The 14793-nt window shown below is 43.8% G+C and overlaps 1 protein-coding gene across 2 annotated transcripts in view; it reads right to left on the reverse strand.

Moving 5' to 3' along the window:
- The window catches only part of CRYBG3 (crystallin beta-gamma domain containing 3), a 294639-nt gene that overhangs the window by 101713 nt on the left and 178133 nt on the right, over positions 1 to 14793 (reverse strand). For both annotated transcript variants that reach the window (XM_068270638.1, XM_068270637.1), the window contains one exon: positions 1282 to 1329. In XM_068270638.1, the coding sequence (XP_068126739.1) occupies positions 1282 to 1329 (48 nt within the window). The remainder of the gene's footprint in view (positions 1 to 1281; positions 1330 to 14793) is intronic.

Raw genomic sequence — 14793 nt, forward strand, 5'->3', positions numbered from 1 at the left:
TGCTCGGGTCCCCATTGACTTCAATTAGGCTCGGTGTTCGGCCCAATATCCCGCACATCTGGACCATGTCCGACCGAGCCAACCTGAGCCTGAATAACTGGGTGTTCGATCAACACTATTTCCGAGCAGAAAATGGCCTCTGAGAACAGGAAAGAGATAAAAAGGTTCAATAGTTCACCGATTTTAGCTCTGGCATACTTCAATGAATGTGTCCTTGAGCAAAAACAATAAAAACTTAAAAAGTAGATATAAATAGAAAATAAAACTGGAATATCTTAAAAAGTCATTTTTAGGAGAAGGAGGATAGAGCACAATTGTTTATTTCATTAGTGTATTTTCACCTCAGGTGTGCTTTAAATAGGAACTCTAACCTAGGATGGAACTTCATCCCAATCAGTTGCTGATAGCCCCCTTTCTCGTGAGAAATCTGTACCTTATTTCGAATAGATCATTGGGGTTCTGTATGGCTGATATAGGCCTCAATTCACGGAGCTTTATCAAACACTTTATCAAACATTTGATAATTTACCTCATGGGTAAAATCTAATTTTAAATTCACTAAGGTGTTATATATTTATTGATCATTTCATCGATAAAACATTTGATAAATATATAACACCTTAGTGATTTCAAAATGAGATTTTACCCATGAGGTAAATTATCAAACGTTTGATAAAGCTCCGTGAATTGAGGCCATTGTGGTGAAACCCCTCCCACAGTGTGATGTCATGACCATGGCCCTGACAATTTGCTGTCTGTGAACCTTGCTGCATTGTGGGAAATAACAGCTTTTTCCAGCTGCCAAGCAAGCAATATCTCCGTCTGTGTATAGAACTCTATCTCTCCCCCCCCCCGGTAACATCACTGGGATTTAACCTCACTGCACGCTGCAAGACAGATATAGTTACACCATCCAACAGAATAACCCTACATGTTTTACCCCCCTAAAATTGGGGGCTTCGTCAAGGGTACATTAAGTGCTCGTGCTGAAGTGCTCTGTGCTAAAGTCTATCTATACATTACATCATATCACAAGAAAATGGCAGACTTTCGGCTCTTATAGCGACCAGTGGGGGGGGGGGGGGGGGGGGGTGTCTATTGCTACCATTTCCTCAATCCACTGTTTTGTCGTTATAACAAGCAAGGTTTTGTAACAACCTATGGTTTTAACATAGTTATTAACCACTTTATCCACCACTACAGTATCTATGTGCGCCTGTGAGCGCCTTGCATATATAAATACCTATTGCCTATATCATTACTATTAGTCATTACATTTACCTTTCCAGGCCTTGGATTGAACTTTAGAGACTCTGAATCCTCTTGGTTCTGAAATGACAAAAGTTTTTGCCAAGAATTAGCTTAAATCCTGTCTCTAAACACCCAGTACAAATATATCATTACTAATATCATCATTGGTAAAGTGCTGGCTCATTACACAGCTCTGTACAAAAATAAAAGGGAGTGCACATTACAAATGTAAAGCGGACCGAAACTCAGAACTTCCACTCTGCTCTAAAAGATAAGCAACAGCATAATAACCTTTGAAAGGACTCTGAGCAGTACAATAGAACGAGCAAATGAACTTACCTGGGGCTTCCTCCAGCCCCTTGTAGTCGATGAAGTCCCTCAGCATCCTCCGGCTGCGCTCTGTTCCGCCCCGTTAGAGCAGCGATTTCGGCTGAAGACATGGGCCTCTGCGCATGTGTGGCCCCTCTGCGCACTGGTCTCGCTCGCTGGTCACCGTAAGCGGTCTGCACACGTGAAGTTCCTTCTTTCAAGAAGAACGCATGCAACATGGGACATGAATACTTCAGAAGAGCTGTGCGACCAGACAGGTTGAATAACTTCATCAGTGGACAGTGGTGGAATGATGGGACAGACAGACCTCTCTGATTTGATCTGAGAGCGATCAATTTAACTTTGCGAAAGTTAGAAATCTAGAGGTGTCCCACCCTGATATACACTGCAAGACACTTTTCCAGGGATACCTTGGACATATTATTAATCTTCCAATAACACTGGAGAGCGCTGCCAGTTACATAGTTACATAGTTATTATGGTTGAAAAAAGACATACGTCCATCGAGTTCAACCACTTAAATATCTTGTACGGTGCTAATATCCACTTGATATTCTCCTAATAGACAACAAACTGCCTCCTGCTGCGACCTGCCTAGAGATGAGCGTAATGACCTAATTACGATTTCGCAAAATTTCGTGTAATTAGTGTAATTACGATTATGGCCGTAAGTACATAATCGTAATGAAGAAGGATTTCGCGAAATTTCACGTAAGCGTAATTTTCGCGTAATTTTCGCATTACAGTCGTATCATGCCGTAATTTCGCATTAAACGCTACCGTAATTTCGCGTTAAACCGTAACGCTCCGTATAATATAAAAAAGCCGCCGACTTTAAGGGTTAATAGCAAAGCCCCCTTAAATGCTAAGAGCCTCAAATTTGGAGAATATATTAAGGAGATCAGGAGGAATAAGAGGAAAAAATTTTTTTTCAAAAAGACCTTATAGTTTTTGAGAAAATCGATGTTAAAGTTTCAAAGGGAAAAATGTAAACATTTAAAAACCCGCCGACTTTAACGGTTAATAGCAAAGCCTAATTAAAGTTTAGGAACACCAAATTCCCAGGGTATATTAAGAGGATCAGTGGGAATAAGAGGAAAAAATTTTTTTTCAAAAAGACCTTATAGTTTTTGAGAAAATCGATTTTTAAGTTTCAAGGGCGAAAATGTCTTTTAAATGCGGAAAATGTCAGTTTTTTTTGCACAGGTAACAATAGTGTATTATTTTCATAGATTCCCCCAAGTGGGAAGAGTTTTACTTACTTCGTTCTGAGTGTGGGAAATATAAAAAAAAAACGACGTGGGGTCCCCCCTCCCAGACCTCTTTAACCCCTTGTCCCCCATGCAGGCTGGGATAGCCAGAATGCGGAGCACCGGCCGCGTGGGGCTCCGCACCCTGACTATACCAGCCCGCATGGTCCATGGATTGGGGGGTCTCGGAAGGGGAGGGGCAGCCAAGCTTTCCCCTCCCCCTCCGAGCCCTTGTCCAATCCAAGGACAAGGGGCTCTTCTCCACCTCCGATGGGCGGTGGAGGTGGAGGCCGCGATTTCCTGGGGGGGAGGTTCATGGTGGAATCTGGGAGTCCCCTTTAAAAAGGGGTCCCCCAGATGCCCACCCCCCCTCCCAGGAGAAATGAGTATAGAGGTACTTGTACACCTTACCCATTTCCTTTAAGAGTTAAAGTAAATAAACACACAGACACTTAGAAAAAGTATTTTAATTGAACAAAAAACATAACCACGAAAAAAGTCCTTTAATATTCTTAATTAACCATTAATACTTACCTGTCCCTTTAAATAAATGATCCCTCGCAATATCCTCGGAAATGTTCTATCAGTTACAATGTAACAAAGTTATTACAATGTAACAACTTTGTTACATTGTAACTACGCCGCACACGACGTCACTCACCGCCGCCGCCGCCGCGTCTGTGCTGCAGGACCCGACAGAGCTCTGAGCTATAGCTCAGAGCTCTCTAAGCATCTTTGTATTTGGGCTCCAAGGAGCCCCATTGGTCCTTAGCAGACCAATGGGGTTCCTTTAAATCAGAAGGAACTGAAGGTCTGCTAAGGACCAATGGGGCTCCTTGGAGCCCAAATACAAAGATGCTTAGAGAGCTCTGAGCTATAGCTCAGAGCTCTGTCGGGTCCTGCAGCACAGACGCGGCGGCGGCGGTGAGTGACGTCGGGTGCGGCGTAGTTACAATGTAACAAAGTTGTTACATTGTAATAACTTTGTTACATTGTAACTGATAGAACATTTCCGAGGATATTGCGAGGGATCATTTATTTAAAGGGACAGGTAAGTATTAATGGTTAATTAAGAATATTAAAGGACTTTTTTCGTGGTTATGTTTTTTGTTCAATTTAAATACTTTTTCTAAGTGTCTGTGTGTTTATTTACTTTAACTCTTAAAGGAAATGGGTAACGGGTACAAGTACCTCTATACTCATTTCTCCTGGGAGGGGGGGTGGGCATCTGGGGGACCCCTTTTTAAAGGGGACTCCCAGATTCCACCATGAACCTCCCCCCCAGGAAATCGCGGCCTCCACCTCCACCGCCCATCGGAGGTGGAGAAGAGCCCCTTGTCCTTGGATTGGACAAGGGCTCGGAGGAGGAGGGGAAAGCTTGGCTGACCCTCCCCTTTCCGAGACCCCCCAATCCATGGACCATGCGGGCTGGTATAGTCAGGGTGCGGAGCCCCACGCGGCCGGTGCTCCGCATTCTGGCTATCCCAGCCTGCATGGGGGACAAGGGGTTAAAGAGGTCTGGGAGGGGGGACCCCACGTCGTTTTTTTTTTATATTTCCCACACTCAGAACGAAGTAAGTAAAACTCTTCCCACTTGGGGGAATCTATGAAAATAATACACTATTGTTACCTGTGCAAAAAAACCTGACATTTTCCGCATTTAAAAGACATTTTCGCCCTTGAAACTTAAAAATCGATTTTCTCAAAAACTATAAGGTCTTTTTGAAAAAATTTTTTTTCCTCTTATTCCCACTGATCCCCTTAATATACCCTGGGAATTTGGTGTTCCTAAACTTTAATTAGGCTTTGCTATTAACCGTTAAAGTCGGCGGGTTTTTAAATGTTTACATTTTTCCCTTTGAAACTTTAACATCGATTTTCTCAAAAACTATAAGGTCTTTTTGAAAAAAAATGTTTCCTCTTATTCCTCCTGATCTCCTTAATATATTCTCCAAATTTGAGGCTCTTAGCATTTAAGGGGGCTTTGCTATTAACCCTTAAAGTCGGCGGCTTTTTTATATTATTCGGAGCGTTACGGTTTAACGCGAAATTACGGTAGCGTTAAATGCGAAATTACGGCATGAACGAAACGCAAAATTACGCGTTGAAAATTACGCTTACGGTATTTTCAATTACGATTTTAATGGCAATTACGCTACCGTAATTTCGCATCGTAATCGCAAATTTCGCATGCGTAATTTTAGTAATGCGAAATTACGAAAATTTCGGCTCAACTCTAGACCTGCCAGGTGGAGTTTCAACCTTATTCCACCTTCCAAAAAAGGCAATAGTATTTATATTTACAGTGGACATATGCACTTTCACAAATTATGGTTCTTATTTGATATACCAATTTATTAAAATGGTGTCAATATACTAAAAAATGCTGCAGGTACTTATCCGTTAGCCGGGCGCATCCGGCAGGTGGCGCTAATTACTATTCCCCCTCCAGGCCGACATGGATAGTAGGGAAAGATGTAACTCTGGTGGAGTTTTGTCGCCACCTAGAGGATGCGCCCGGCTAACGGATAAGTACCATGCTGCATTTTAGTGTATTGACACAATTTTAATAAATTGGTATATCAAATAAGAACCATAATTTGTGAAAGTGCATATGTCCAGCGCACCTCCACTGTAAATATTATTAATCTCCACCTCTTGCTTATGTTAAAGAGAACCCGCAACCAAGAATTGAACTTCATCCCAATCAGTAGCTGATACCCCCTTTCCCATGAGAAATCTATTCCTTTTCTCAAACGGATCATTAGGATGTTCTGTATGGCTGATATTGTGCTGAAACCCCTCCCACAGTGTGATGTCAGTACCATGGTGCTGACGGTTTCCTGTCTGTGAACTTTATTGCATTGTGTGAAATAACAGCTGTTTCCAACAGCCAAAAAAGCAAGCAGCGTCTCCTTCCACTGACATCACCTACTAGCAGTAAAAATGTCACCATGTGATAAATGTCAGAATGTAAATCAGGGAGAGGAAAGATTTTACAATGGGCAAACACTGACTAAATCATTTATACATCATTATTGTAAAAATTAAGCACTTTTTATTACATTATTTTCACTGGAGTTCCTCTTTAAGCTAAAACTCACATTTTTCAAAGAGTGAGTTCAGGGACCAGGGGAAACAAGGAGAGGAATGGACAACGCACAGAGGTGTGTGGATCCTGCATGAACAGACCTCTGAGCTTATCTGAGCGTTGCCTTGGGTCGGTTGTCCTTTACATATACAGTAGTGTTCACATATTATTGCAAAGGGGAATCTTTGTATCCTTATAGCTAATACAAACATGTAAATATGATTTGATATTATTGTTTCATGTATATTGACATACACATTTTTATGCTGTAAAGGCTTTTATAAAATAATCTTTCCTAGTTTGTCTGAAATGCAGTTTTGAATTGAGATGGTTTAGCTTGAGGAACAACATCTAAGGATAATATTATTTCCTAATCTGCTATAATGTTTGAGTATTACTGTATATTTAAAACTGTGAGGGCGACTAGAAGTGGCATACATTCTGCTGACCAATGCTTATTATCTTTGTTTATATCTTTATGCTGCTTTTATAGCCACTAGGATGAATAGAGATGATTGTGATTATGATTATTGTGCAGGTTTATATTACTATACTGTAGTGACTTTTATAGTTAGAGTTGTCTGTTTAATCATTGCAGGCATTTTGCCATCCTAAGAAGGGTGGGTATATATCCACGAAACACAAAGTCTACACGTATATCAATAAAGCTACTATTGAAGAGGAACCTTAAAGGGATACTGTAGGGGGGTCGGGGGAAAAAGAGTTGACCTTACCCGAGGCTTCTAATGGTCCCCCGCAGGCATCCTGTGCCCGCGCAGCCACTCCCCAATGCTCCGGCCCCGCCTCCGGGTCACTTCTGGAATTTCAGACTTTAATGTCTGAAAACCACTGCGCCTGCGTTGCTGTGTCCTCACTGCGGCTGATGTCACCAGGAGCGTACTGCACAGGCACAGACCAATACCAGTCGATTCCTGGCAGATCTGATCACTGTGATAAAGAGATCGAAGTCTCAACATGCCCGTTAAATCGTAATTTAGATCGATTTCCAGCCAAAAATCGGTAAATCTACTGATATTCTACAACTTAACTGATATAATGAAATATCAATAATATGTGCCAATATTTCACTATGATGTAACTTCTCCCTACTCTTACCCAGAATCCTCCCCTGGTGGAAAACTAATATCCCCCAGGGCAACTAATAGCACCCCTGGGTAACTAATAGCACCCCTGGGTAACTAATAACTCATCCACTGGAAACTAATAACCTCCCCACAACGAATGACCCCCCGAGCAACTTATAAACCCGCCCCCAACAACTGATAGCCTCCCTACAACTAATAACCCCCCCTTCCCGGGCAACTAATAACCCCCCCAGGAAACGAATAACCTCCCTACAACTAATAACCCCCGAGCATCTTATAAGTCCCCCCCCCCCGGGCAACTAATAGCCTCCCCACAACTAATGACCCCCCGAGCAACTTATAAACCCACCCCCAGCAACTAATAGCCTCCCTACAACTAATAACCCCCCTTCCCAGGCAACTAATAACCCTCCCAGGAAACGAATAACCTTCCCACAACTAATAACCCCCGAGCATCTTATAAGTCCCCCCCCCCGGGCAACTAATAGCCTCCCCACAACTAATAACCCCCTGGGCAACTAATAACCCCCCCCCCAGGAAACTAATAACCCCCCATCCCAACATCTAATAGCCCCCTTCCGGACAACTGATGACACCCCATCCTGATAACTAATAATCACTCACCAGGACAACTAAACCCCTCCGCAACAAAAATGTTTGCCCGCTATGCAACCAAAAGTAGATGCTTTGCACCCTCTAATGGTAGCTGCAGTTCCCATAGCGGGCTCCCCCTGTGTAGCACGCGCCCATTTTTGTTGCGCTACATTGAGCTGCCCCAATGTACTACAGCCTCTCTCTTTCTCCCCAGCATCCTCTTCTTCAGCATCCTCTCTTTTTGTGCAGCAGCCGCCCAAGGCCCAGGCCTCAGTGGCCTTTCCAGAAATCCCGCCCTGGGTATGGCTAATTTTTCACAGCACTATCTACCAGCAGAATTTGAGCTACGGGAGCATTCATTTAACTGCAGTTAAGAATTCATTCTGAGAAGGAGTTCCTCCACTCCTGTCACCGCTCTCCAGAGTTTTATCACAAAATGATAAACGGTTCCCAAAACAGATGTCTTTCTGTTAAGTCACTGCCACAAAAGGCTTCCTACTGGCAGCCGATATTACAGCAGGAGATACAACTGGGAGCGTAATCCACAAGCAGAACTGTGTAATTGCCTCGGAAAATCCTGCTACATTTGATCCTCCTCCATAATATTCAATTAACATTTCCATCATACAGTCGTACAGTCACACTAATGAGGAGCAGTATGCTGGATAATCCGGAAAGGCAATGGCTGCTTCTACTCACTGGGAGGTTGTGTGCCAACGTTTGTATGAAAAAATACATACACCGCAAAGTCCCTGTTATCCGGAAATCGGGCAACCGGAAGTCTCAACCAACCGGCATGCCTGTGACGGGATAGAGGGGACAGGATAGATTTTGCAGGGATTAAAATGCTTACCGAGCCTCCAGCGCCTCTTCTAAGCTTCCTGTAGATCCTATCGGCTTTTCTGCCTCTGTGCATGGGTCCCGGCCGGTCATGTGACCTGACACTGGTCAGGTGACACGCCAGGAGCTGTACTTGGAGGATGCCGGAAAGCTGCCAGGAGCTACAGGAAGCTTTAGAAGATGTTTCTGGAGGCTTGGTAAGTATTTACTGATGCGGGGGAGGGGGGTCTGTGCTTTTTAGGCTGGCTCAAGCAACCCGCAGGCACATGTATCCGGCATACGGCTATCTCCGCCGGTGCCAGATACCAGGGACTTTGTGGTATGTATAAAAATACATATATGCCAAACAAAAGATTTTTTATTGACAAGCATACTCATTTTTTAGGGTTCTTAAAACTGAAGCAGGTATAAATGGCTTTGCGCCCACTATTTGTAGCCACAGTTTGCATAATGAGTGGCCTTGGTGCCCACTGATTTATCGCATAAGCATTGCCACCTACGGTGGTGCAGAGACTATCAGCAGAAAGGGTTAGACGGTGGGGGATGGTTGAAGGTTAGTCACCACCGGGGCACCAGGGGGAGGGGGGTTCGAGGAGGGGGGGGGCGGTTATATTTTAGTAGTGCTGCTCAAATCCGGAACCGGGAGATACCCGGTTAGTTGCTACTCGGATATCTCCCAGTAAACCTGTGCGGGGGGGGGGGGGGTGTCAATCTTACCTGTCTGACGTCTTCTTCGTCCGTCCCTCGGCACCTCCCACGATGCGGTCCACGCGCGTCACGTGAGTACAAACACTTCCTCCTTCAACCCGGAAGGAGGAAGTGTTTGTAATCACGTGACCGCCGTTTGGAGCGCATCGTGGGAAGCGCTGAGGGACGGACGAAGAAGATGTCAGACAGGTAAGATTGACCCCCCCCCCCCCCCCCAGGTTTACTGGGAGATATCCGGATAGAACTATCCGGATGTCTCCTGGTTCCGGTTTTGAGCAGCCCTGTGTTTTAGGCATCAAGAGGGAGAGCTAGTGTTAGGAGAAGATTAGGTTAGGTTATAGTGAAATATTGGTAAAGATTACCGATATTTTACAATTTGACTATTTTACTATTGGAATTAACTAGTACAACATACGTAATTTTACCCATATTCTTCTAGTGGCTATCTGTGGCTGGTATTTATCGTGGGCCCTTTCAGAAGACAGCACCCCTACATTGGACACAGGAAGAGGGGTAACCCATTACAACAACAAAAACATTAGGTATTCTTATCTTATACGGCTGGAGAGGGAGGGCAAGGGCTTAAGAAAGATTTGCCTTGCAATGAAACCCTCGTGCCACGCTAAGCAGAAGGAAAGTTATGTACAGTATCTCTTATCTGCTGAATGATTTTCAGTGGAAAGGAGCCCACACTGTACCTTTCTGAAAAGTGCAGGGGTCGGTAATGGTTGATGTCACACTTCACATAAAACACACACTCAACTCTTCTAATGGTTTATTCCAAGGCTGCTAAAACTTAAACAAAGTAACATAGATATTTTAACTCTGATTTTTAGCATGAAAAGTAGGGAAATGCTCACACGGTATCCACTTTACTACAGCGGTAGTTTACACAGTTCAGCGCAGCTCTGATTACTTTGGCAATAACTTTAACACTATTAATTACACCTAAATGATTTATATGTTTTTTGTTGTTTTTTTAGGACAAATTAGGCTTTTTGTGATAATATATATACATACATTTTAAAAGGAAACAGGGAAAAGGGCAAAAGAAAAAATACACTATTTATCTATTTTTATCCATTTTAGTTTTAATGTAAACAGTTATATTGTACATTGAACCCACACATTTTATTTATCTATCTCTTCTGTTTGTTAAGACAGTTTATTTGTGTCCATCACGCACAGACTCTATACTTTACTCACTGCTGCCTCTCTCTTCTCCTGCAATTTATTTTACACATGTTTACTCTGTAGTTCTGCAGCTGAATTCCCCGGGGGAAGGAGGGGGGTTTGCTGCCATTGATTTTAAACTCTGTAGCCCTTTTTAGCTCAGAGATGAATAAACAGTGTTACCTAGGATTTTGTAGACAGGCAAATGTAGTGACTTATTTTCAGGTGATCTGGTAGGAAGTATAAGACATTGAACATTGTAGTTTTATAATGCTTGGTTATTGGTTATTTATAGTTGTGCTATAAGCAAGTTTTTGCTGGTATAGGGGCTTTGAATGTATTCAAAGTTATGTCAATATCAGTAATGTAATATTCTTGGGTTATCAGTTTTCCCTTTCTCCTTAGTTACATGACACCAGCAGCATGGTATAGATCAGCTTATAATCAGGCCTTTTCTCTTCTCGCCCTCCGCTGATACAGCATAACTGTTCCCTCCTATCATATTCTTGATTAAACAACAGTATCGGATGCCACAAACATAACAAACACATCATCTGAGCCATCTTTCTGTCAATCAAAAACAGGCAGAACTGGCAGAAATGTGAAAGCTTCAACTGTACCGATCAAAGCTTCAACTGGTATTCATAGAAACATAAGTGATTGCTTGAACAAACTGTCCATTGGATGATCTTTTAACCAATCAATCCTAATTTCGATCAACTGTTTTATTAGTTGAATGACTAGAATTCTGTATGTATGGTCACCTTAACAGGTAATACTGAAAGCAAAGTGCACCCTGATGGCTAGGCAATATATTAGTAGATAGGAGACTTAAGATTATCAAAGCAACTTCCAATGTATACTGAGGAAGCAGTGAATTCTGCATTTGAAGTCGTTTTGTTGGTTCCCTTTAAAGGAAACACCCAGGATTATTAAAAAGTAAAATTCTACTTACCTGGGGCTCCCTCTGGCCCCTGGCAGCCGTCCTGTGCCCTCACCGGAGCTCCACTCCCCGTCAGTGGCCTGAAGTCCCCTCTGGTACATGAGGCCTACTTGCGTTCCAGCTCACGTAGTCGCGCTGACGTTATCCGGACTGTACTGCGCAGGTGCAGTAGTTTTGCGCCTGCGCAGTACAGTCTGTATGACATCAGACAAACTGGCGAGGTCGACATCAGCACTGGGAGCCACCAGAGCTGCGGCGAGGGCACAGGACGGCTGCCAGGGGCTGGAGGAAGCCCCAGGTAAGTAGATTTTTACTTTTTATTTATCCTGGGCCTTCCCTTTAAATTAATTTAATTGTATTTTGTAGTATTCCAATTTTAGCCTCAGATTTCTCCCCTCTACAGTGTGATCTCAGTAGATCCACTCCAGGATTTGATAGAGGATTTGATATGTGCTCTGAGACAGGTCCCTCTCTGAGAACTACATGTCTGTGGTGGACGGAACAAAAAAAGGTATTTGTATTTCTGCTAAAGAACAGTGCTGTTCATTTTTGCTGTTTTTTTTTTCTGGGACAAACATTAAGTTTGCATACAGTACAAAGGATTCTCAGCTTTAAGATAGTTGGTCGCTCATCTATTGTCACACTTGATTGAAGCCAATTATAATTAATTGACTGTTCTTAGTATGGCAGTTTAATTTTGTATGGATGCTATTGTTAGAACAAGCAGAAAGTGTCACTGAATGGTCAGAATGGAAGTGTGTGGCATCAGTATTCCTCATGTTGCATTTTGTTTACAATCAGATTAGGCAAAGCCAAAGGTGTGTCCCTCATATAAAAGCTATGAAAGTAGGACTTAAGCTTTATACACATGCTATACTAAACTCAGCCAAGACAGGTGTGGATGGCTGCCTTGGCCAGGGATCCAGCAAATGTACAAGTGTCCCCACTCTGGAACTCCAAACAACAGTGACCTTCAAGTGCACTGTTCTCCACCTTAATGTGGACCTGAGTGCAGAGAAATGCACTCTATTGTATTTAAAAAGAAGAGCCTGTTTAACGCCCTCTCATCTGTGACTAATCAACACTGTAATTTGATCTCTCAGCTGTGTCAGCGGGCTGCCTCGGCAGAGCAGCTAATTTGTGAACACAGCGTGTTAATCCTATGTCTGCTTCCGTGAAAGCAGGAAGTAGACACACTGCAGATTAATTGCAGAATTTGTATCAGCTGTAACCGGGGTTGCGGCATCGGAGTCAAGGAGTAATTTTGAGTACTCGGAGTCAGAGTTGGTGGTTTCAATAAACTGAGGAGTGAAATGTTTTTCTTTAAAAGTTAGTATGCTGTTGCTTATTTTTTAGAGCAGAGAGGAAGTTCTGAGTTCAGGTCCGCTTTAAAGGATCGCAATGGCTAAAAAAAGTTAAATTTAAAATACATGCGTGCAAGAAGTACATTTCGTGTACAGTAACCAGTACAAATCTGACAGGTTTTGGACTAGCCTATCTACTCATTGGGGATTTGCAGTTTTCTTTCTATATTTTTAAAAGCACTTACTGAATGGTAATTGCTCAGTCCAGCTGGCAAAATATTGTGCAAGTGAGTAGAGAGGCTGTCTAACATCTTTGTTTAGATCAGCTGTAACCGGGAAGGTTAGAGGGTAACCCAAGGTGAATGACCGAGGAAGACGACAGTGAGGGACATCCAAGTCTACAGGGGTTGGAGGGGTTGTCAAACTTAAAGCGGAACTGTAGATATAAAATAAACACATTGTTTCACTTACCTGGGGCTTCCCCAAGCCCCCAGCAGCCGCCCTGTCCCGTGCCGTTCCTCAACGAGCCTCCGTTCTTCCCCGCCGCCAGCTTACTTTCGGTTTCGCCGCCGGGCCACTGCGCCTGCGCGGCTCTGGCCATGCGTATCCTTTCTTCGCATTCCCCGCTATTGCAGATTGGAACGCGAAGAATGGATACACTTGGCCAGAGCCGCGCTGGCCTCTACTTACAAGTCGAGGTACGGGACTGAGTGGCGGCGGGGGAACGGAGACTCGTTGAGGAGCGGCGCGGGACAGGACAGCTGCTGGGGGCTTGGGGAAGCCCCAGGTAAGTGAAACAACGTGTTTATTTTATATCTACAGTTCCGCTTTAAATACAAAGTGGTCCGAAACGGAACACGGGACTAAGTCACACGCAAACCTCAATGTCTAGTGGTCACCTCTCCCACTTATATAACTGCCTGCTTTCTAATGGCTCCCCTCTCATATACAATTTCCTGGTGTCTAGTGCCCCCGTCACTCCCCTATACAGTTCCCTGGTATCTAATTGGCCTCCCTAGCCTATACAGTTCCCTGGTGTCTGGTGGTCCTCCCTCCCCTATACAGTTCCCTGGTGTTTAGTGTCCTTCCTCCTGTATACAGTTCCCTGGTGTCTGGTGGTCCTCTCTCCCCTATACAGTTCCCTGGTGTCTAGTGGCCCCCTCCCTCCCCTATACAGTTCCCTGGTGTCTGGTGGTCTTCCCTCCTGTATACAGTTCCCTAGTGTTTAGTAGTCCTCCCTCCTGTATACAGTTCCCTGGTGTCTTTAGCTTTTCCCCCTCCCTTCACCATATGGCTTCCCTGGTGATCTAGGGCTTCACCTCCAATATAAAACTTTCCGGGTGTTTCTAAGTGAGCCAAACCTACTGCATAGTGGGGAAACCACTTGAGGGCCAAATTTGATGGCTCTGCGGGCCAGATTTGGCCCACGGGCCATAGTTTGACATGTATGGTCTATATTCTTAGTAGGGAGTGCTTTGTTATAGAATAAAGGAGGAACAGAGAATCATTGATGAGGGAATGGACTAGTGTAAAACCTTTCAGATTTTGACGGTAAGCAACTGTAACATAGAAAAAAAGTAATTTATAATGCAATTTACTCTGGGAGAAATGTACTTCTTAATGAATGTGTACACATGTATCTTAAACTTTTCGATTTTTGGCAATAGTGTTCTGCTAAACCACCCACTGCAACCCATCCCCATAGCAACAGTAAGTGTTGCTCTGCTATAGCAGATGGACATGGGTGTATGGCACTCGTCCCTCACAGTTACACCATCAGGACCAAGCTCTGTTCCAATGTATAACACTAACAGTACGTGTGTGCATGCCGCTAAGTGTCCGTACCCACTACGTGATTTTTCTAACGACCGGTGATTTTTCTGAGCGCTTCCACAATCCCGCAATGTGGGTACAGGCGCTCCATAACACAAATGATGTTTGCCAATGCGCTGCAATAACGGCCATCACGGCGGATTGGATCTTTAAGATCCCCCGTCAACTGCACAAAAAAACCCGCGATCGCTTGACTTCCTGTTTGTGCCAGTTGTGTGCTGGTGCCATCGCATGTACCCGGCTGCAGGGAGATGGATCAGGGAGTGCTCGGTGTCGAGAGACATTGCTGTGATCCATCTTCCTAGGTCGTCAGGTGAGTATTTAGTTTTAAGGTCAGGGACCCTTACAAAGAAGCTATTTAGAGCACTTT

This window comes from Hyperolius riggenbachi, chromosome 2 (assembly GCF_040937935.1).
Source record: "Hyperolius riggenbachi isolate aHypRig1 chromosome 2, aHypRig1.pri, whole genome shotgun sequence".
NCBI classification, from domain to species: Eukaryota; Metazoa; Chordata; class Amphibia; order Anura; family Hyperoliidae; genus Hyperolius; species Hyperolius riggenbachi.